Genomic DNA, 23,011 nt, shown 5'->3' with positions numbered 1-23,011 from the left:
AACTATAGGCATTCAGACAGGTGCAGCCTAAAGTACAACTATTTGACCCATGTGATTGTGAGCAACATTAAACATACTTCTGCATGTAAATGGCTTCCCATCTTTCCACAAAACAATTCAATAGGCCAGTCAATCTAAGATAAAAAAAAAGGGCCTGACCCAAAATAAATTGCAAATGTAATCGTTCAAGGTTTCTTCTTTGTTTATGATCCATAGGTTCTTCCAAATAACATAATAAAAAATTGAGTATGTAAAGCATGGTAAATTCAGTGATTGAAAGTTGGAGTAGGCTACCATTTCACGTTTGGGCAAGTTGCTATGGCCGTTTTTAGCCCAAGGAGTGTTTTTCATGTAAAACTAACAATTGGAATGGGTTCAGATGGTTCAGAATAATTAAAACACATTGCATGCTTAAAGCATAATAAAGCAATAAGCCACGAGGTCTCAGGTTACCGGGTATTTTATAATGGCTGGAGGCGTAGGCAGACCCATGAGGCAGACCCGAGGCGCAGCCGAGCCACATCACTTCCTTGTTTTGCTGCAACTAGGCTATGTGACGGGAAAATAGCGCTTGATGTCTTTACGGGGCCGCCTGGAGCCACACATTCACAGTCATGAGCCGGGCAGTGCTTAGACACCCGCACGGCATAGGTTTGCACAGGGGCGGCCTTAGGAATCTGGAGGCCCGTTTCAAGACAAAATATGAGGCCCCCATATACCTATGACATCATTATTCTGTTGAGGGTGGAGGCCCGTTTCAATTGAAACTGTTGAAACATACTTAAGGCCTCCTATGGGTTTGCAAAGCAATCAAGTGCTGCCCTTCCCTACAGCTAGAGATGCGGAATCGGCTGCGAATGATATAAGTGATTGAAGGTGTGGGTTATCGGTGAAATTTACACCGGTCAAGTGATGGTAACCAGGCAAACAGAATCAAGTATTGGGAGTACCCGTTTTAGAATTACATGTTTTTAATGTTATTCCAACTTTAAACCCCTGAATATACCAAGTTCCACAATTTATATAATACTCAATTTGTTATGTTATTTGGATGAACCTAAGGATCATTAAAAAAAACCTTGACAAAGTACTTTTGGGTCAAATCTTAGATTGACTGACCTAAAAGCATAGAACATCCAAACCACCATTTTTGCCCATGTACAACAGACTCAGGCTCCCCCTGCTGTTTATTTGTTAACACTGCAGGTAGCCTGACCTAAGCAGAGACATTTCTGGTCTAGAGGGGCGGGGCGCCTCAGAAATGCGCGCACCCTGATTGGATCTCATCGATCTGTCCGTCACCCCCGGCCCCTCCTCTCCCCCCTAGTGCAGCGCTACGTCACATCATTTAGAGCGACGCCCACCCGGAAGGGTTGACTCCCACTTTTAGACTGGTTCAGCCCACGGCTTTTTCCAGGCTTTCATCTTTCGCGCAGACGAAATGAAAGCCTGGGTATCGAGGCTACACTGCAGGCCCTTCTGGTAAATTAAAACTCAACAGTTGACTTGTTACCTTTTTTACAGGGACCACCAGGGGTCAAAACAGAGACACATCTGTAACTCAAGTGTACAAAGCTGAACCGCAAGGGTCCATTTGGTTCCATGTGTACAATTAGTAAACTGTATCAGAGATAACATCCTTGACATAATAAAGGTTGAGTGATGTAGCCCAAAACACTACAGTGGTATGAAAATGTGGCACAAATCATTTTTAACTCAAATCTTTGCTTCTGGGGAGGGTCCCTGGAACAACAATATTCAGATAGGGGTCCACAGCCAAATAGATAATTCTGGGGGTCCTCGACATGAAAAAAGGTTGAGCACCACTGACATAGAAACGGGTTTTTCTGAAAATTGTCATGATTTAGAAGACATTTGTAGAATCAGTTCTAAATGGGTTAAGACAGTGTAACTATTCAGGACCGTTTACCTAGTCTGAGGGTTAAGTGATTAAACTGAAGTTGTTGATCAATTATTGATCGCATATTCAAAAGGCACCCCTGGACCCTCTTTGAGAAATCATTAGGGGTTGGTATACCCAGCAGCAGTCTCACAATATTTAAACCCGGGGATTTTATACACAACTGAAAGATTTGCAACAGAAAACTGTATTAAACTAAACCCACCCCATGCCACAGGCATAAACAAACAACCAACCGACGACAGTAAACAAACTTTATTTCGTCATCTTTACACTTTACAGCTGAAATTCAGGGAATTCGAAGACGACATCTTTGCCAGTGAGTTTTTTGTAGACACCAGCGAAGGTCTCAACCTGACAGAAAAGACACACACACAAAAGGACAGGTTAACTCACTGCAATCACTCAAGGTTTTTAGAACGTCCTATATATTATTAAAATGTGGATAAAACGCAGGGCTAATTGTTACATTCTCAGTGCAGGGTAAAACATGACCAGCTGTACAAGGCTGACCTTTTGGTAATATTTGAAGTAAGTAATACATCTGCACAGAATCTAATGATGCACAAGTTAGTATTACACAATTCCAGTTCTTAGCACTTCTTATAGACTAATATCAGCAGTATTTAATATCTTGTATTTTTTAAGATTAAATTAAAATAATATATAAAAATCAGCATTAGGGTTTCAGTCTCCAATTATCTGGGAGGTAAACGGAACCAAACCAGGGACTGGTAGGTCTGTGTGTAACAGCCCATTGGTACTGTACATGGAAATGAGAAAATATAATTCTTCATTTAATCTGAACGCTGGCATTAACAGTTAAACAGAATTTGTATCTTGCATGGTTTAGCTCCCCAGTAACGGCCCAGAGGACTCTGGGAAGTTGTAGGAATATACAGGACGCCCGTCCTCACCGGCCCGGGAGCCGGGGACAGAGCTTGTTCTACAACGTCGTGGAACGGGACTGTACGTCACAGCACGAATGCTACGCTCCCATACGCCACAAGGACAGAGCCATGCGAGAGAGTAACCTCACAGGATGTCCACGTTGAACACCTGACAGTCTAAAATGTTTAATGACATGGATCATGAATTACAAAATATTCAAAACAGTAACTAATAGCTGCAGAGTATTAAGTGTGTTGAACATAAATACTTAACCATAGCGCCTCTGTTTGGTGAACAGAACTGCAAAATAGCCAATCTACTAGCCAAGTGAATTGTGAGCTTGTGGATTTGCTATTTTCTGCCAAGATATTTGGTAATAAGGAAGGTATAAGGAAGTACAGTGACTTGTTCAGTCAATCGACTGTTCAAGGATCTTGTCAGCACCGTGTACTCCAACTGCACTTTGAAGTTGAAAGATTTAGAAATCAAACTTCACCAGGACTTTACTCACTTTGTGTTCTACATTGTTCTGTTGAGCCTTGTCCAGGTGGACCTTGATGAGGCGACTGCTGTCGAGCTTCACGCGGATCCTCTTACCCACGATCTCACTGGGAAACACCAGGTCCTCCAGGATGGCATCATGCACGGCCGTCAGCGTACGGCTGGACAACAGAGACAAACACATGTTTAGGCATTATGTTCCATGTCCTACCAGGACCTCTAGCACTGATGGTTTTTATCTCATACCAGGACCTGCCGTTTCTATCCTACCATTTAACAGTGTTGAACATTAAGAATTATTAACAGATTACATCATGTCCATGAGTACATATGGGAAAAAAACTAAAAGAAAACCTTTCAATATATTTAAATATCCACTATAACTCCGGCTCAAGTTTGATGGCTGAATTTTAAATGTCATTTAAACAAAACAAATTGATGGTTCACATTTCCTTTAATACTGTCCCCTGCATGGTTTAGCCCCCCAGTAACGGCCCAGAGGACTCTGGGAAGTTGTAGGAATATACAGGATGCCCGTCCTCACCAGCCCGGGAGCCGGGGACAGAGCTTGTTCTACAACGTCGTGGAACGGGACTGTACGTCACAGCACGAATGCTACGCTCCCATACGCCACAAGGACAGAGCCATGCGAGAGAGTAACCTCACAGGATGTCCACGTTGGTTGAACACGGTCTCAACAGCAGTGCAACATTAATAGTTCAGCTAAAGATTGTGGAGTTGTGAATTGTTAAAAAAGTAATTTCTCCAGTGTGGTTCGAAATTATTAACTTGAGTGGATATCGATGCATTACTTTCACATTTACGCATGGATTTCAGTTAAATGGACTGCATTTATCAAGCTTGCCTTTCGTGTAAAATGTGCATGACAGTCAAGCCCTGCCACACCTGGAACATAACAGAATGTTCAAAAAAAGAAAACACCGTTTCCCAAACAGTGGTTCGAGACACATTTTTATGGGTCCCTATATATATTTTATTTTTTCCTACATCTTTTCAAAACACATTCCCAAAAATAGCAAGATTATTCGTGAATTCAAAACATTTTTCCCTAAAGTAATTTCATGAATTACAAAAAATGTTTAAACTACTGAAAATAGCCGATCTACAAGTTCACAACGCTGCGCAAAGCGACACGTTACTTGTGAGATTGTAATCTGCCATTTTCACTAGTTTGGGTCCAGGGGAAACATCAAATGTCTTTTGGGTCACAGGCTAAAAGGTTCAGGAACCACCGTTCTAAACCACCAGTTGTCTTAAAACACAGAAACTCACCTCCTGGGACGCTTCTGCTTGTTCTTTGTGCGACTTTTCCTGGTGGGTTTGGGCAGGATTCTCCTCTGCAAGGACACAATATATACATCTAAAATTAACCAAGGGATTCATTCCACATAGATTTAACATGTTACAGTTGGCCCAGCCACAGAGCAGCATAAACACAAATATAATACAATAATTATCATCTCACAGTCCAATACTACATCAATCCATTAGGTACATTTGTGTCCTGCATGGTTTAGCTCCCCAGTAACGGCCCAGAGGACTCTGGGAAGTTGTAGGAATATACAGGACGCCCGTCCTCACCGGCCCGGAGAGCCGGGGACAGAGCTTGCTGTACAACGTCGTGGAACGGGACTGTACGTCACAGCACGAAGGCTACGCTCCCATACGCCACAAGGACAGAGCCATGCGAGAGAGTAACCTCACAGGATGTCCACGTTGAACACATTAAAAGCACAAGTGAACATTCTGATCATATTTAACGTTAATCTTTACCTGTGCGATGAAGACAACATGCTTTCCGCTGAACTTCTTCTCCAGCTCTCTCACCAGACGAACCTGAATCTTCTGGAAAGACTTCAGCTGAGGAACGGGAACGAAGATGATGATGGCTTTTCTGGCCCCACCAACTTCAATTTCCTTATGAAAAAAGAAAAACAAATTAGACAAACCATTTCGGGAGGAATTAGTGGGCATTAAAACAGATATCGCAAAATATTAAAACATAAGAAACAATTAAGCACATTTGCTAAATGTAGGCAGTTCACCCAGTATTCTAAGTGTTTTTTTCAACGACACTATAAAACAATAGAAAAGGTCAACAGTTTGTGTCCTGCATGGTTTAGCTCCCCAGTAACGGCCCAGAGGACTCTGGGAAGTTGTAGGAATATACAGGACGCCTGTCCTCACCGGCCCGGGAGCCGGGGACAGAGCTTGTTCTACAACGTCGTGGAACGGGACTGTACGTCACAGCACGAATGCTACGCTCCCATACGCCACAAGGACAGAGCCATGCGAGAGAGTAACCTCACAGGATGTCCACGTTGAACATATACATACAACACTGTTCAATTCACGTAAAGCACACATGTGAACAACTACAACCTTTAACCCATAAAGAGTGTCACCAATTTAATTATTTTAGCTATTGAAAAAGCTCATAGTGCAGCATCGAGTGTCGTGCTGCGCTACGAGATTGTAGATCTGCCATTTGTGAAAATGAATATATTCTTTCACATTTTTTTTCACGTTTTTAACTCAAATCTGTGCTTGTCCCGGGGCAAAAAAAATTCAGATGGGGGTCGGTGGCAGAACACATTTTGGGGGTCCTTGACATGAAAAGGTTTGAGCATCACTGATATAAAAACATTGTTTTCTCAGAAAACTGCCAGGAATTAGAAGTGTTTTTCTTTTAGAATCTGCCTCAGGTGGTCTTTATGGGTTAAGAAATACACAATGTTTTAAGCTAATAACATACAACTAAAAGACTTGTACCTTTGCAGCTGTGATGTTCAGTTCTCTGAGCTGAGCCTTCAGATCACTGTTCATCTCCAACTCGAGGAGAGCCTGTGAGACAGCAGACACAATCACATTAATGAACCAGGTACAGTACATCATACATACACTTATCATGGACATTATAATAAACACTGCTTTCACCCCTCAGTCGCTTCTTACCTGGGAGATCCCAGACTCGAACTCGTCTGGCTTTTCGCCATTTGGCTTCACGATTTTGGCGCTGGTACTGAACATGGCCTTTGTCTCTGAAAAAGGAAAGATGACACATCGAGTTATGTCAACAACCATCTATAAATTCCACAAATCTGTCCTTCCATCTCTTGAAAACAGTTCAGACTTCACTCTCAGCAGGTGTCTGGCGGAGGACAATTTATGTCCTGCATGGTTTAGCCCCCCAGTAACGGCCCAAAGGACTCTGGGAAGATGTAGGAATATACAGGACGCCCGTCCTCACCGGCCCGGAGAGCCGGGGACAGAGCTTGCTGTACAACGTCGTGGAACGGGACTGTACGTCACAGCACGAATGCTACGCTCCCATACGCCACAAGGACAGAGCCATGCGAGAGAGTAACCTCACAGGATGTCCACGTTGAACACACTTTAACAAAAACACAACTCAAACTTTCAGATCACATTCAACAGCAATTTAAGAATCATTCTAAAGGCATAACAAGTTCAGCTCAGGGGGACATGAGGACCAAAATACATCCATGCTGCCATTAGTGTAATGACAATATGAATTGCAGAGTTTAATGTTTAGTCAATCAGGGCAGAAGGGCACTAGTGTCGTCAAATCATTGTAAACCTGTTGCAAAACCCCAGCATGTTATTGAATTAACCGAATGGACCCTTATTAAATGGTACTTTTACTCTTTTAAATTGTACAATTAAACACTAAAAATTAAACACTTTTATGGGGAAATTAACTCAGATGGTTTACACTGCAACCTCATTAACTGTACAATATCAGGCATAAGGGTCCATTTGCACACTTTGACTGCTAGTTGCAGCATCAGCCGGACATCCATGCTTGCTGCCAGCCACTGCCTGCCAGTTAGTGGACCCAAGTTTGACCCTACCTACCTACACATCTAATTTGGACCCAAATAACAGCAAGAGTTCCTGTATACTAGAGTACCACTTGCACACTTTGAGACTAGGATTTTGCTGTGTTATTAAAGCATTGCAGAAACATATGTGCTGCTAACCATGGGGATCATCCTGCCCGACATGCTGTGTGCACTGCCGGCTAGCTGTGATGCTAACGGGTCTAATGAAAAAAGGATAGGCACAATATTAGCGGCTAGACGAAGCCGGGTTCTTGACCAGTCAACTAAACGGCATTATCGTGACACTGCAGAACGTTAAAGATCAGTTCCGAACCAAGCCGGGGCAAGCTGACAACAAGACAACGAAGTGGAAACGTCAACAGAGAACACAGTCTGTAAAACCAGTTTAGCTACACGAAGCTAGCATGGTGGTGGAGCAGCCTTATTGGGCTGGCTAACAGGTTAGCTTGTTAGCAACAACACGACCACCACCATTCTAAAGTTGTATTAATTTAAAGGCCGCGGAGAAGACCACCATGGAGCGAACAGAACCGAGCACGCCTCGACAGTCAATGTAAAAGGCAACGATGTACAAACACACGTGTAGGCCATATTGAACCAACAAGCCAGCCCGGTGGAGGGAAGGGAACCCACTTCCACACACACCAGAGACTTTATATCCATGACATATCGTCTCGTTAAATGGCCATCCGTCGGCGCAAACCACTCCATCGGACGCGGCAGATGTTCGTGAAGAGATGCGACGCGGAATGGGGACCAAATGTGCGTTTTAATGCCATGTTTAATGTTAAAATGTGTGGCCGTGCGAAAACGCTTCGACTAACCTCTGTCAACGACGGCCAAGGAAGAGGTCGGAAATCTCGCGAGGAGTCCCCAAGTCGCGTCTCGCGCCGCCCGCCGGGAACCATGGGAACCCGCATTAAATATATAATATTTATATATATTTTTTCTTGTCCACTTTTCACGACGTTGATGCGTTTGTGTAATATAATAATATTTCGTCTTTTGTCATACTTTTTCTTTATGACTGAAAATTTAATGTTTCAACAACTATTTCAAGTTTTTTAATAATTATTCTTATTTATTATGTAATTCTAACGTTAATAAACGTATACAGAAAAAAAACAGGAGATCAGAAAACATTGTTTTATTTATTTTGTTAAACCGAGTGTCCTCTGATCCAGAGTGTTATAGTAAGAGAGTGGTGATACTAGCGTTGACTCCCATTGTAACAATGGAATACGGAAGTGCACATGATATCTCAATGGGATAGGATAGTTCCAGCCATAGCAGCAATGTTTGGAACTATAGCCCATAGGCACCCGCTTTGCGGCGCGATCAAATCGCGTCGCTACTCTCCTACTCTACACTCTGCTCTGCTCCACCAGTGCGTTTAGAACCTGACGCATGTGACCATTCCTTCTTCAGCAGACACAGGCAGGAACCCGGAAGCATTGAGTCGCATGGATGTCAGTTTTCATCATCTCGTTTAATGTTTAACCTTAGCGTTTAACCCATAAATATTACAACTTTGACTCAAACAGTCTGTTCTCTACCGTGTTTGTAGCATCCGTCAGTGCTAGTAGACGTAAACGCCAACTTCAACTTCGCAGGCAAATAACAAGCCATCAATCAGCCGCGAATCCTGCAGAAGAATATCAACAAAGTTGTAAACAACAAACAAAAACACTGCTTTTGTTTTGTTGTTACAAAGTCGAGGTAAGTTGCAACGATATAGGGCTGCAACGTTCTTGGAGATTTAGAGAATATAATTACATTGATTAGTTTTTTGATTATTCCAGATTGATTGATTGATTGAAACAGTTTGTACAATGGCCCGTGGGTACAGTAGTTCAACGAAAGTGCCTGCCCCCCCAGATGTCAACACGTGAATGTGGGTAAACACGTGTAATGCTTTATGGTCCACTTTGTCGTCCATTCACCATTGAGCTTGAAATGTATACTGTCATTCTCCAAACTGTTAATAAATACTTCAATTGATGGTTCGCCAAAATAACTAAAACTCTGTTTGACTAAGACTAGGGCCAAGGACCCCTTAGCTGAGACAGAGAGATGAAGCAGGGCCGGGGACCATAGCCTAATTCAGGTCAAACCCGGGGTCCTTGAAATGAAAATGGTTAAAAATCACTGCTAGGGCCGCACAAAATCTTCTCTTACGGGGTCCTTGGCATATATTTTCAAATGGGGATCCGCAGGCTAATTATCATTTTGGGGGTCCTTGACGTGAAAAAGTTTGTGAACCACTGTCATAGGTCGCTTCATAGACCATTGTCAGTGTGTTCTTTTAATCAGACATTTACCACTTGACTTAACATATTTAGACCTGAGGACAATTCTACAAATGTCTTCTAAATTCTGACAGTTTTCTGAAAAACCCATGCATCAGTGGTGCTCAACCTTTTTCATGTCAAGGACCCCCAGAATTAACTGTATTTGGCCACCGACCCCCATCTAAAAATATGTTGTTCCAGGGACCCCCCCCCCCCCCCCCCCCAGAAGCAAAGATTTGAGTTAAAAACAATTATATTCAAAGATTTGCGACACATTTTCGTGATTTCTTCAAAAATAGCAGACCTACAAGCTCGTAAGCTATGAGCTTATACATCTGATATACACTAGAGGGTATAACCCATTTTGGACTGTCACCAGATTCTAAATCATGACACTTTTCTGAAAAACCTATGTTTCTATGTCAGTGGTTCTCAAACAATTTCATGTCAAGGACCCCCAGAATTATATGTAATTGTCTGCCGACCCCCAATTGAAAATATGTTGTTCCAGGGACCCCCCCCCCCCCAGAAGCAAATATTTGAGTTAAAAACGAAAAATATATATTCAAAGTTTTGCGCCACATTTTCATGATTTAAAAAAAATGGCAGATCTACAAGCTCGTAGTGCGGCACATGAACTTGTAGATCTGCTATTTGTCAATAGCGGGAGTATAACATAATGCTTAAAACACCAAAAGGGGTTCCCGTTCTCGTCCTGAATGGGTTATATTGCTCCCGTAGGTCCAGCACAATGGTACATAAATGGTGCATTTATATAGTGCCTTTTCCCAAAGCACTTTACATAGATTGTGCATTTACACCACACACACACACACACACACACACACACATTCATACGCCGATGGTGGAGGAAACCATGCAATGCACCAACCTGCACATTGGGAGCTATTAGGGGTTCAGCGTCTCGGCACTAACTCTGGGGGAGCCCGGGATCAAACTGGGAACCCAAAGCGTCCGTTCTACCCTTGAGCCACTGCCGCCAAAGCATGAGCTGCATTCATATTTGTGACTCTTTTTGATACAGACTCAGACAGTCATGGTGGCAACTGTTCAGGAGAGGAGAAAGACAGTTTTTCTTTTTTTGTTGTATATCCAAAATGAGTTGATAGCACAGGCAGACTCTTCACATACTGAGCATGTCAATAAATATCAGAGCTGAAATTGACATGCAAATATGAAATAAATGCTTAAACATGTAGCTAGGTGTAACGTTAGAGACCACAGAAGTGAACCTTGTTTCAAGCCTGTTTTCTCAACTCGCTGTTTTCTGTAAGACATTAATCTATAAGCCATATCTCCAAAGCTAGCGGGTCAAACTGAACAACCAATATGTCAATTTGAAGCTGTGATTCCCTGCTTCCATGTGACTTCAATGACTTCGCCTCAGTCAGAAACTGTCATATTTGTGTTATTGTCCCTGTATACAATAGGTCCACCACATTCATTGATAGCAGGGGGTCTTGACATGAAAAAGTTTGAGCACCGTGTGTGTGTGTGTGTGTGTGTGTGTTTCAATTCCTTCAGCCAATGTTGCCTGGATTCTGAATATTATAAGCGACCTTTGGCGTGTTTCTTTTCTGTAAAGTCACTTGTAAATAGGGTTGGGGTTTTTTCTGTAAAGTGTACAGTAGTTGCTTATTTGGGATTGTGTCTTAATGTAGTTTAAACCAGTGGTTCCCACATTTCTTCACGTCAATTGTCCACGGACATCCATCTGAAAATATTTTGTGCCGGGGACCCCCGTACAAGATTTGTGTTGTTAAAATGTTTTAAAAACATATTCAAAATATTTCAATTTATTCTCAATTTTATTGAAAATAGCAGATGTACAACATCACAATGTGTCACTGTGAGCTTGTAGATCTGCTAAATTAATTTGTGCTTGATTTCATAGACCTGGTCACAGCAGCAACAGGAAGCGGACATTATGCACACACAAAACGCAAAGGCTTATGGGACCCTGGAAACGGGTCAATATAGGACAGGATCTAATAAAAATAGCAGATCTGCAATTTGTTTTTAATCGTGAAAATGTGACGCAAATCTTTGATATATATTCTGTCAGAGCGAACGTTTTTAACTAAAATCTTTGCTTCTTGAAAAATATATTTTCAGATGGGGGGGGGAGGGGGGGGGGTCCGCGGCAAAATTCTGGGGGTCCTTGAGCACCACTGACATAGAAACATGAGGTTTTTCAGAAGTCCTCATGTCTAAATGGGGTTAATCTTTAATATCGGTGTTATTGTTCCTTGTACAGGTCCACCGCCATGACAGCAGAGCTGCAGTAAGCGTGCTCGATGCTCAGACTGAGCGGCTTGTACAGAACGGTACGCAGAGCGCTGTGCAGCACGCCGGAAGACATGGTCAAGTACTGGTACGCCGTGAGGAAGGGATTCAAGCCGGGAGTCTACAACACGTGGTGAGTCGTGTTTGATTTATTTTATTTTTTGGCAAAGGCCGTCGGGAACGGGAGTCGAACCCGCGGCACGCCGTCATGCTGGCTAGGTGCCCAGACGGTTGAGCTAACCGGCCGTGTTGATCTTTGACCGCAGATTTTAGTTTTAGTCATATAATCTCTTGAATAGTTCTCGTTCACTTTTAGTCTCATTGTAGTCGCCTGGAAATGTTTTGTGTAAAATCAACTGTAGATTTAGTCGACTAAATCGACAGTTGATTTTGTGTCATAATGTTTCGTAATAATTTGTGTGTACAAATGGAACCAAATGGACCCGTATATAATATGTACAGTTATATAACAATGTGACATAGCTCTGTTTACATGCTCGAACTATATATACTTTTGACATTGACACTTGCTTTGGCAGTGTACACGTCTTCTCTATTGAATTAATTGGTGCATCCCTAAAATTATATCGTGGATATGTAGACCACTCCCTGAAGTCTGCTGCCCCCCCCCCCATGATCTGTTGCAGGGACGAATGCAAGGGCCAAGTGTCCAAGTTTCCAAATGCCAGTTACAAGAAGTTTGGTTCAGAGAAAGACGCCTGGTCCTTCGTCCGAGGAGTCAAGCCATCAGACGCTCCAGCCATCGTCCCTGCTGGTAAGTGACGCCAAGGTTAATTAAATAAGGTTAGGAAGCGAAGACCGTACATGTTGCTCCCTGGAAGGAAAGAAACATGCGCAATTGAGACCAAGGAAGCTGAACGCAGAAGTGTTTGCTGCATATAGCCCATTGCACATTTTTCTTTCCTTCCAGGCACCGTACGTTCTTCGCTTCCTGTCCTCTTTTAATAGTCCTTGGGTGACGCATTACCATAGTGCAGGGGTTCCCAAACTGTGGTGCGTGCTCCTCTTTGTGTTGTGCGAACGCCTTCTAGGCGGGGGTGCGTGATATGAAAAGGGTAATGGCAGTTTTATAGTTTTTATTTAACATAAACGCCTAAATCTGGTAATTATAGAGCAGCTGCATGTCTCTCAGTGCAGTGACATTGTGTGATTATTTTTGCCCTTATTATTATTTTCGGTCAAATACAACGACCGTTGGGGTGTGCGTCAGCTAGGACAGGAGGTAACGGGGCGTGCACGGACAATCTATCAATGGGTTTTGGGTTTTTGTGCTAATTCATTTATTTCCATCGAAATAAGTAGTAAAGTGTGCCGCTTGGGATACTATTTACATGATGAAGAGCAATGGAAATAAGTGAATTAATTAGCACAACACCCCAATGCCCCATTCAATTCAATTCAATGCAATTCAATTCTTATGGTATAGGGGAAATAGCCAATAATGCGCTTTTGCACAAAATAACACTTGGACCTCTTTGGTGGGGACATAACAACTACAAATAAAGGTAAAAAAAAAGAAGCTTTCTAGCATGGAATTTCCCTTTAATATCGGAATACTGATATAATATTGATTTCAGCTGTTACAATTCCATGCAAGCATGACCCACTTTAATTACTTCAGTCTAAATTAGTAGCTCAATGACTAGTATTAAAATGTTAGTGTCTTTTTTATGTCTAAAATATTTGCATTTAGTTCATAAAGTTAGCATAACTATAATTATAGGCATTAGTGGCCCTCTGGACTGAGTGTGGAACTATAGTGGCCCTCTGGAGTGAGTGTGGAACTATAGTGGCCCTCTCCATTGTCAAAGTTGCCCACCCCTATTCTAGACCAGGGGTTCTCAATGTTTTTGCAACCAAGTGTAAATACTTATACTGGATCTCTTCCACTAGTCCCTTCCTAACATTTTAGTGTAGTTTTTATTTGTTGACGAAATTGTCAGTATATTTAGTCTTAGTTTTAGTCATCATAGCTTTGTTTTCATTTAGTTTCCATTTAGTTTTCGTCAGTGAAAAAAAAGGTAGTCGACGAACATGTTTTTGTCATAGTAGTATTAGTCGACAAAATCAACACTGCCAGTCAATCGGGCCCACAATGTGTTTTGCCCGCTGCAGAAGCGGCTAGTTTTGCGGCGGCTACAGCGGACAGCCTCCTGCCCAGACGAGGCCCAGAGGCCCTGGAGTACTTCCCCCTAGGCAAGAAGAGGAGCCACTCCCACACGGAGCATCCAGAGGAGTCTCCATCCAAGAAGGTTAAAACCTCAGACAGCTCCAATGGATTCACCTACATGGGTGAGTACACTGATGGGATAGTTGACTGGCTGAGTGACTGACTGGCTGGCTGGCTGAGTGACTGAGTGACTGGCTGGCTGAGTGACTGAGTGACTGGCTGGCTGAGTGACTGAGTGACTGACTGGCTGGCTGGGTGGCTGGCTGGCTGGCTGACTGGGTGGCTGACTGGCTGGGTGGCTGGCTGACTGGGTGGCTGACTGGCTGGGTGGCTGACTGACTGACTGGGTGGCTGGCTGACTGGGTGGGTGGCTGACTGGCTGGGTGGCTGACTGACTGGGTGGCTGGCTGACTGGCTGGCTGTGTGACTGGCTGGCTGGCTGAGTGACTGGCTGGCTGACTGACTGACTGGCTGGCTGGCTGAGTGACTGACGGCTGGCTGACTACAGTAACACACACGCACACGAGACAGAAGAGTCAAAGGCAATAGAGTTTTCGTTAAAAAGGTAAAAATGGGCCTGGGCCATGGCTCAATGGTCCAGGCACCTTGGCTGGTAATCCAGTCTGGCAGTGTTCGACTCCTGATCCCGGCGGCCTTAATTGCATGTCTTCCCCCCCCATCTCTCTCCTCACCTCCTGTCAGCCTACTGTCTGTCCCTCCATAAAAAATATAAAATAAAGGCGAAAGCCACAAAAAAAATAGGTAAAAATGGCATTTCATTCCTCTTTTTACCGTCCTAAAATGTGTGTGTGTGTGTGTGTGTGTGTGTGTGTGTGTGTGTGTGTCTCTCCCTAGGCGACGCTGTGGTGGTGTACACCGATGGCTGCTGTTCAAAGAATGGGCAGAAAGGCGCGCGGGCGGGCATCGGTGTGTACTGGGGTCCCAACCATCCTCTGTGAGTTGAAGGGTTACACATGCATGCTCGCTCACACACACACACACACACACACACACACACACAGCTGAACATTGTATGTATACTCTACTGCAGTGGTTCCCAAGTGGTTTAGCTCGAGACCCAACATTTTAGAAAATGTCTTGAAATAACAATGTACTTGTGACCCGACCCGCTCTTTCGGAAACACTGCTCTACAGCGCTGCTTGTCCATAAGCCACGCCGTCGTACAGTAGAAATTAAGCTTGACCCATGTAGGACTGATTATTTTCTAAATCATGACAGTTTTCTGAAACCTGTGTTTCTATGTCAATGGTGCTCAAACTATTTCATGTCAAGGAGCCCCAGAATTATAATTGCCCCTCACACACCCCCCCCCCCCCCCCCCCCCCATTCTGTTTTTTTTTGTTCCAGACACCCAAAGTGGTGTCTGGGCGGGGACCCCCAGGGGTCCTTGAGGGAGTTTCAGGGGGTCCCCAGCTAAATGATAGTTAACCAAATGGACCCCTATGGGTCCATTTGACTCTGAGTCAAATGGAACCAGGGGGTCCCAGAGTTGGAAATGTCATTAAATGGGGGTCCGTAGACTAAAGCATGTCAAACTGGGGGTCCTTGAAATTAAACGGGTTGAGAATCACTGCTAGAGCACAAACACAAAATACTGAATGATTCCCATAACAGGTCGGTAACTCAGGAGAGTTTGGGAACCCAGTGGTTCCCAAAATGGGGTCCGGGGACCCCCAGGGGTCCTTGAGGGAGTTCCAGGGGGTCCCCAGCTAAATGATACTTAGGAACCCAAATGGACCCTTATGGGTCTGTAACTCTGAGAGTGTACAAAAAGGTTCAATTTGGTTCCATTTGTACACTCTCCGTCTCAGAGTATAATTAACATTGATTTTACAATATAAATTGGGGGGTCTCAGAGATGGAAAAGAAATGCCATTAAATGGGGGTCCGTAGCCTAATGCATGTCAAACTGGGGGTCCTTGAATTTAAATGGGTTGAGAATTGTCTAGAGCCGTCTCTTATGGGGGTCTCCTAGCATATCTCTTCAATTGGGGGTCAATTTGGGAGTCCTTGAGTGAAAAAGTTTGGGAACCACTGATGTGAAGAAAACCTGGATATTTGACATTCAGTAGTATGACTATTATGGTCAATAACTAGGTCAATGTTGCCATCTTGTGGTCACCGCTGAGAAGACAGCCAACACTCAATTATCATTCACCAAATTTGTGCAATAATGTATACACAGTGAAGGCCTGGTCCAAAAATATGCATATCAAAACATGACTAAGACAAATTAAAGAACCCTTATGGCAGTCTTATGACCAAAATACATTATATTTAAATGGTGTCACACCATTATAATGGTGTCAACAAAAATCACACTCGTCTGACGTGAGGGGCACTCTTATCATCATACATCATCTCGTCATGTCAATGTTTGTGTTTACACTTGCCTAATGTGCACAACAAACACTCAGAACTATCAGGTCATATAGGCGGTACAATGCAAAACAATTGTTTGTGTCAGTGTTGTTTTTGGCAGCACATTTCTATTTTAGTTTTAGTCAGTCTCTTGAATAGTTTCCATTTAGTTTTAGTCACATTTTAATCACCTGGAATGTTTTAGTGTTAGTCTAATTTTAGTCAAGCTTTAGTCGACTAAATCTACAGTTGATTTAGTCAAAGAAAATGTATTTTGGCTGGTCTTGATGCTGTCGTAACGACCGTTTCTTTTCACTTAAAATAGACGATCTACAAGCTCACAACGCGTCGCAGCGCGATGCATTGTGAGCTTGTAGATCGTCTTAATTTTAGCTTAGTTTTCATGTAGTTTCCATTTAGTTTTCGTCAGTGAAAAAAGGTAGTCGACGGACATTTTTCGTCTTAGTTTTAGTCGACGAAAACAACACTGGTTTGTGTTTACCCAAACCCTCAAAGCTGGGGAGGGCATAGCGCCCCTCAAAAATCTCAATTTGCCATGGACAAGACTATGGGCTCCATTTTCTTCACCGCTAAACCCCTTATGCCTAAACTTCTTTGCCTTTTTTACTATTTTGAAAAACATTTTTGAATAGTTCAACTGGCCAATCTACATTGGCACGTTGTGAGCTTGTATACTGGCCATTTTAACTACCGGTATTCAAAAATGTTTTTCAAAATAGTAAAAAAGGCAAAGAAGTTTAGGGATAAGGGCTTTAGCGATGACGAAAATGGTCTTTGCCACGGACACATTTTGTCTGTGTGCGTGATGGTAAGGCAATAGCACGCATCGGTGTCGTTTTTGACAGCATATTTAGATTTTTAGTCATATTTTCTTGAATAGTTTTCATTTAGTTTTAGTCACATTTTAGTTGGCCTCGGAAACCCAGAGGTTTTTACTTCCAGGGAGAAAAAAAAACATTTTAGTCACTTGTTTTTAGTGTTAGTCTAGTTTTAGGCTGATGGAGGGGAAAGGAACTGGTTGGAATAACGTGTTCCTTCCACGCGCTACGTCCAACCAGGGAAACTCCCCCCTGTCAGGTGTAAAGGAGCAACTTGGACACTCAGGCATGAAGGAAGCATGAGTTCAAGTCTGTTGCTCTCCCCTTGTCCCCCATATATGGGGACTAGGTTGTGTAGAGCCCAGGATCACATTAGATGATTGACACTGGGGTGAAAAATGGGTTACAAAATCGTGGGATAAAAAATATATATTAAAAAGAATGGCAGGCTTTGATGCCGTCGTAATTCCTGATTTTACACTTGCTGAAAATAGCTGATCTGCAAGCTCACAACGCGTCGCAGCATGCAACCAAGTGTAAAATGACTCGCACTGGATCTCTTGTCCACTAGTCCCTTCCTAACATTTTAGTTTAGTTTTTTAGCTGTTGACGAAATTGCCAATACATTTAGTCTTAGTTTAGTCACCATAGCTTAGTTTTCATTTAGTTTCCATTTAGTTTTCGTCAGTGAAAAAAGTAGTCCACGAAAAAACTTTGTCTTAGTTTCAGTCGACACAAACAACACTGGACGGACACTGATCTGTGCTCTTTGTAATAGTTTTTTCCCCCCTTTTTTATTATTATAAAGGAACGTTGCAGAGCCGCTCCTTGGAAGACAAACCAACCAGAGAGCAGAATTACAGGTGAATATTCAAGCCACACATCACACATCAAACGGGTGTTTTGTGTTTCAATATTTGTATTAAATGGAAACGAAAGAGACTATGCCCCACGAGCATGACTACACGTGGGGCACAACATATAACACACTTAACAGTACAATAGCAGACCCGCCCCCTACCATGGCCCAGGAAATGATTCTCTGTTCATTTTCCTCATAGACATTTCAAAAAGTATTTATTTAAAGACCTTTTTAAGCCTCGTACAAAGCCAACTCTTGTCGTGACAAATCATGACAATAATTACAATGTTTTGGGCCGATCAAATAATTAGTAAGAAGAAAAACAAAACAAATAGTGTTGTATCTTTGCCTTTATTTTCTTCTTTCAAATTATTTGATCGGCACAAATTTTTGTGTTTGTCATGATTGTCACGATCCAAGTTGGCTTTGGTCTAAATGGGTTGCTTTGTTCAAGATGTGTGTGTGTGTGTGTGTGTGTGTGTGTGTGTGTGTGTGTGTGTGTGTGTGTGTGTGTGTGTGTGTGTGTGTGTGTGTGTGTGTGTGTGTGTGTGTGTGTGTGTGTGTGTGTGTGTGTGTGTGTGTGTGTGTGTGTGTGTGTGTGTGTGTGTGTGTGCGTGCGTGCACAGGCGGCCGTCAAAGCCCTGGAGCAGGCAAAGGACATGGACATCAATAAACTGGTTCTCTACACAGACAGCAAGTTCACCATTAATGTAATGAGAGTGCTGCTGCTGTCAGGTTGAAATGAGTAGCAGTGGGTGTGGTTGTCTGGACCCACTGAAAAATCTGCCATTCATTATCCCCCCCCCCCCCCCCCCCCATGGAGAAACATACATTTGTATCAATTATTTAATAAAAAAATCTAATCGTTGATTCCGTGAAGAAAAGTAAAAACGCTAAACAAAGGGTATCTATTAACACTTTCATGATCCAAACGTAGGTTCCAAAGATATACAGATCTGTAGAGCTTTTAGAGTGGCGCAAACCACTCCTATAGACAGCTGTGTGTGTACGGTGTGTGTGTGTGTGTGTGTGTGTGTGTGTGTGTGTGTGTGTGTGTGTGTGTCTGTGTCCGAGCACGGAAATAGCATATTGTCACCACTATCTAGATTGACTTGTAGATCTGCTGTTTTCAGAGGGCAACCAAACATAAAATGACTTGTCTTCTAGTTCTACTGGATCTCTTCTACACTCATCTCTTTTAGTCTAGTTTTTATTTGTTGGACAAAATTGTCAATATAGTCTTAGTTTTAGTCATCGTCATCGTTTTTTGGGGTTTTTGTGTTTGATTGACTGATTGACTACTTTATTGGCAGAAATGTAATCAATACGGGGTACAGTCAAACATAAATGTAATCAGTACAGGGTACAGTCAAACATAAATGTAATCAGTACAGGGTACAGTCAAACAGAAATGTAATCAGTACAGGGTACAGTCAAACATAAATGTAATCAGTACAGGGTACAGTCAAACAGAAATGTAATCAGTACAGGGTACAGTCAAACATAAATGTAATCAGTACAGGGTACAGTCAAACAGAAATGTAATCGGTACAGGGTACAGTCAAACATAAATGTAATCAGTACAGGGTACAGTCAAACAGAAATGTAATCAGTACAGGGTACAGTCAAACAGAAATGTAATCGGTACAGGGTACAGTCAAACAGAAATGTAATCAGTACAGGGTACAGTCAAACAGAAATGTAATCAGTACAGGGTACAGTCAAACAGAAATGTAATCAGTACAGGGTACAGTCAAACAGAAATGTAATCAGTACGGGGTACAGTCAAACACGTCCAATGGGATCACTGAAAAAAGTCCTTGCCGTCTTGTTTTCATTCAGGTCCTGGGTATTCAATTCATAATCATGACCTAAAAAAGAACAACAAAATTCTAATCATCATAAAAGGTAAAAATAACAATAATATGTACAGGTTGGGGAACAAAGAATGGGTTATAAGGAGGTGAGGGTAGTCACTAGACTAAGGGTGGGGTGGGGGGGTAATCATTTCCTCTCCCTTTGGCATGCTGAAAGGTGGATTTCAGGCCTGTTTTAAAGGACGCCAGGGATTTGCATTTTTTTGAGGGAGGGAGTCAGGGCATTCCACACTTGAGTGGCAGTGCTGTAGGTAGTCGACGACAATAAAATCGTCATAGTTTTCAACACTGCCACTCGGATAAAAGTGCTATATAAATGCACCATGTACCATTATTGACTTTTTTTTTGCCGCCGTCTTTGTTTGGCGTCGTGGCCTGGCGTCGTGGGCCAGGCGTGACCAGCTGGGTGAAGAACTGGAAGCTGAACGGATGGAGGTTGAAGTCGGGAGGAGGAGAGGTCGTCAACAAGGAGGATTTCATGCAGCTGGACGAGCTGAACTCTGAGATGGAGGTGGTCTGGGTAAATACGACACATCACTGGAGCTGTTAAATAAACTATTGAAAAAGACACATTTTCAAAGAAAAAAAATCTAATAAATTAAGTCCCTCACATTTGTATGTCAATTAAACCCTGCACATAATTCTACAGTCATTATTTATTTTATGTATTTAACCAGTAAAAACCACATTGAGACTGAAGTCTCTTTTGTGTGAACTGGCCAAGAGTAACAATACATACAAGACAAGACGATAACAGGACAAACATGCAACGCTCAACGCTCAAAAACGTTGAGAACCCCTGCTGTAGAAGAAACTCAGCGTGAATTTAAAGGACAACTTTAGTTTTTTTCAACCAAGGTTTTAAGTAAAAGTAAAAGGTGAGTGTATTTTTTGCTGCGTTTTTTCGTTTTAGGGATTTTAGCTGTTTTTGACCCCAAGATATTTATACAAATCAACCCATTCAATGGATAAAACTCCAATATGAGAACCTATTGGCAACAAAAGGAAAAAATAGAATAGAAATAATCTGTTCTTGAGAGATTCTTAAAACTCTGACTGGGGAAGTTGTAGATAATAAATACAATAGAAATACTATACTACCGGGTTCCCCCCGGTTGGACGTATAGCACGTGGAAGGAACACGTTATTCCAACCAGTTCCCTTTCCCCCTCCATCAGGTGCCCCAGCTGTCCAGGGGGAGGCAGCATAGAGACCAGGATTACTGCATGGTCTTTTCGTGTGAGGGTACCTACCCTGGAAACATGTCACTTAATTAACTGAGTAACTCAGGTTATGTAGTCAAAGTGTTAATATTGGGCTAACTCTCTCTCTCTCCCCCCCCCCCCCCCCAGTTGCACATCCCAGGGCATGCTGGCTACACAGGAAATGAAGAAGCAGACAGGCTGTCCAGAGAGGGAGCGGCCAAGTCTTAAAAAAACAACCAATGGAAAGAGATGGCTTTTTCGAAGTAACCAATGGAAGAGCAGTGTTCTGGGATGGCCTTTTTTCGAAGTACGGTAACCAATGGATGGCCGCTTTTAAGTTCAGTTACCAATAGGAAGGCAGCGCTGTCTCAGGGACCCTCAAGGGTTTGTTTTAGGGGTTTCCAAATGGACCCCTTAACCCAGGGTTCCCCAATTAGCGCCCCCTTGTGGCCCCTGGAAGATTTTCTTTTTTTTGTCGTGTTTGGTACAGCGTTCTGTCGGTTTGATACGAGACATTTTACAGCCCAGAATTAACTGCTTTGTGTTTAGTCTCGCGTATAGCCAGACAACTATTCCACAATCTCCGAATGCTATGTATACTGAGTCTGTAAACAAGTAAGACGCGCAAACGCGGGAAGCGACGCAGCTGTGTGTGTGTGTGTGTGTGGTTGTTTGTGTGTGCGTGTGTGTGTGTGTGTGTTTGTGTGTGTGTGTGTGTGTGCTACAGCTGCGCCCTCTGGTGGCGGGCGGGTGGTGTCACAGCGGGACAGACACACAGACACACAGACATGAGCTGCAGGGTCTCATAGTTAATGCTCATTGCGTTCGCAATCACTGCGTTCACAACTACACCTCACGAAATCCGTCATTTTGTCATTTCCGTTTTGTGAAAATATTTATTCTAAGCAGCAAGCTATATCATATGCTTTTGATTATTTTTTGATTTTTCAGGTATATTAGGAGCGTTGTTCCAGACGGTCTGTATGACAGGAAAACATTAGAATATTGTGGGGAGGCCAACCGTCTGGCCCACGCGAGACTGTAGTTTGTGTTTTAATATTTAAATATTTTATGAAAGCGGAATTCTGTGTTCAGAACGAACGGCTGTTGTTGATGTGGAATGGTGGACGTATTTCAGAGAAGCTGTCAGATGCGTTTTGTCTTTTTGTTTAATAAATTTAACTTTTCACTGAATCATAGATCCTGGTTTAATGAGAACATGTTTCTATTGTTGATTCGTTGTAGCATGGATGGGCAGTGTTGGGGAGTATTAAGCTACATGTAGCTGAGCTACGTAGCTGAGCTACATTTTGCTGTAGCTTGTGGTATTTTAGCTACATTCATATTTGTGTACCTCGTCAAGTAGCTCAGCTACCTTTTGGGTCATTTTTTGTAGCTTAGCTACTGAAGTTACAAGCTACAATTTTGGGCAATAACATGAAAGAAATATATAAATTTTGACCATTGGTTGCTGTGTTAATTCTTGTACTAGAACCCCCTTTGAGAAATCAAGGACTGTTCCTTTTTCTGATTGCTTTGAGGGCATATCAGCACTTGACAGCTGCCTCTAATTGGCCTCTGATTGGCCCTGGTATCACAGGGTGGGAGGGGTCTCCCAGGGGGGAGCAGGGGTCTCCTAGAGGGGAGGAGGGGTCTCCCAGAGGGGAGCAGGGGGAGGAGGGGTCTCCCAGAGGGGAGCAGGGTGGGGGGGTCTCCCAGAGGGGAGCAGGGTGGGGGGGTCTCCCAGAGGGGAGCAGGGTGAGGAGGGGTCTCCCAGAGGGAGCAGGGGGAGGGGGGGTCTCGTCTCCCAGAGGGGAGCAGGGTGGGGGGGTCTCCCAGAGGGGAGCAGGGTGGGG

The 23,011-nt window shown here is 43.1% G+C and overlaps 2 protein-coding genes across 3 annotated transcripts; one reads left to right on the top strand and one right to left on the bottom strand.

Moving 5' to 3' along the window:
• Nucleotides 1–2,161: 2,161 nt before the first annotated feature.
• On the bottom strand, nt 2,162–8,072 carry rps7 (ribosomal protein S7). The gene is made up of 7 exons (XM_083790103.1): nt 8,025–8,072; nt 6,290–6,375; nt 6,107–6,178; nt 5,108–5,251; nt 4,607–4,671; nt 3,324–3,474; nt 2,162–2,275 (listed from the first exon to the last, which is right to left on the bottom strand). Exons 2-7 carry the CDS (start codon nt 6,362–6,364, stop codon nt 2,198–2,200), a joined length of 585 nt encoding a protein of 194 aa, XP_083646229.1. The 5' UTR covers nt 6,365–6,375; nt 8,025–8,072; the 3' UTR covers nt 2,162–2,197.
• Nucleotides 8,073–8,641: 569 nt separating this feature from the next.
• Nucleotides 8,642–22,335, top strand: rnaseh1 (ribonuclease H1). Of its 2 annotated transcripts, XM_083789707.1 has the most exons (10): nt 8,642–8,919; nt 11,770–11,931; nt 12,446–12,573; nt 13,935–14,111; nt 14,845–14,944; nt 18,020–18,074; nt 18,700–18,784; nt 20,343–20,470; nt 21,129–21,189; nt 21,303–22,335. In XM_083789707.1, the coding sequence occupies exons 2-10, from the start codon at nt 11,810–11,812 to the stop codon at nt 21,338–21,340; spliced, it is 894 nt and encodes a 297-aa protein (XP_083645833.1). In that variant the 5' UTR covers nt 8,642–8,919; nt 11,770–11,809; the 3' UTR covers nt 21,341–22,335. The 2 variants fall into 2 exon arrangements, with proteins under 2 accessions (XP_083645833.1, XP_083645834.1); XM_083789708.1 differs by lacking the exon at nt 21,129–21,189.
• The last annotated feature ends 676 nt before the right edge of the window (nt 22,336–23,011 follow it).

This window comes from Protomyctophum parallelum, assembly GCF_964188405.1.
Source record: "Protomyctophum parallelum genome assembly, chromosome: 19".
Taxonomy (NCBI): Eukaryota; Metazoa; Chordata; class Actinopteri; order Myctophiformes; family Myctophidae; genus Protomyctophum; species Protomyctophum parallelum.
This window is presented reverse-complemented; position numbering and strand designations above follow the sequence as displayed.

What these genes read in the sequence shown, in the direction of transcription:
- rps7 (XM_083790103.1), bottom strand. Translation starts at nt 6,364, where the DNA reads ATGTTCAGTACCAGCGCCAAAATCGTGAAGCCAAATGGCGAAAAGCCA. An exon ending in TGAACATCACAGCTGCAAAG is followed by an intron (nt 5,252 to 6,106) that starts GTACAAGTCTTT and finishes TTTTTTCATAAG; the next exon opens with GAAATTGAAGTTGGTGGGGC. An exon ending in AGAACAATGTAGAACACAAA is followed by an intron (nt 2,276 to 3,323) that starts GTGAGTAAAGTC and finishes CTTTTCTGTCAG; the next exon opens with GTTGAGACCTTCGCTGGTGT.
- rnaseh1 (XM_083789707.1), top strand. Translation starts at nt 11,810, where the DNA reads ATGCTCAGACTGAGCGGCTTGTACAGAACGGTACGCAGAGCGCTGTGC. An exon ending in CCGGGAGTCTACAACACGTG is followed by an intron (nt 11,932 to 12,445) that starts GTGAGTCGTGTT and finishes GATCTGTTGCAG; the next exon opens with GGACGAATGCAAGGGCCAAG. An exon ending in CTGAGATGGAGGTGGTCTGG is followed by an intron (nt 20,471 to 21,128) that starts GTAAATACGACA and finishes CCCCTCCATCAG; the next exon opens with GTGCCCCAGCTGTCCAGGGG.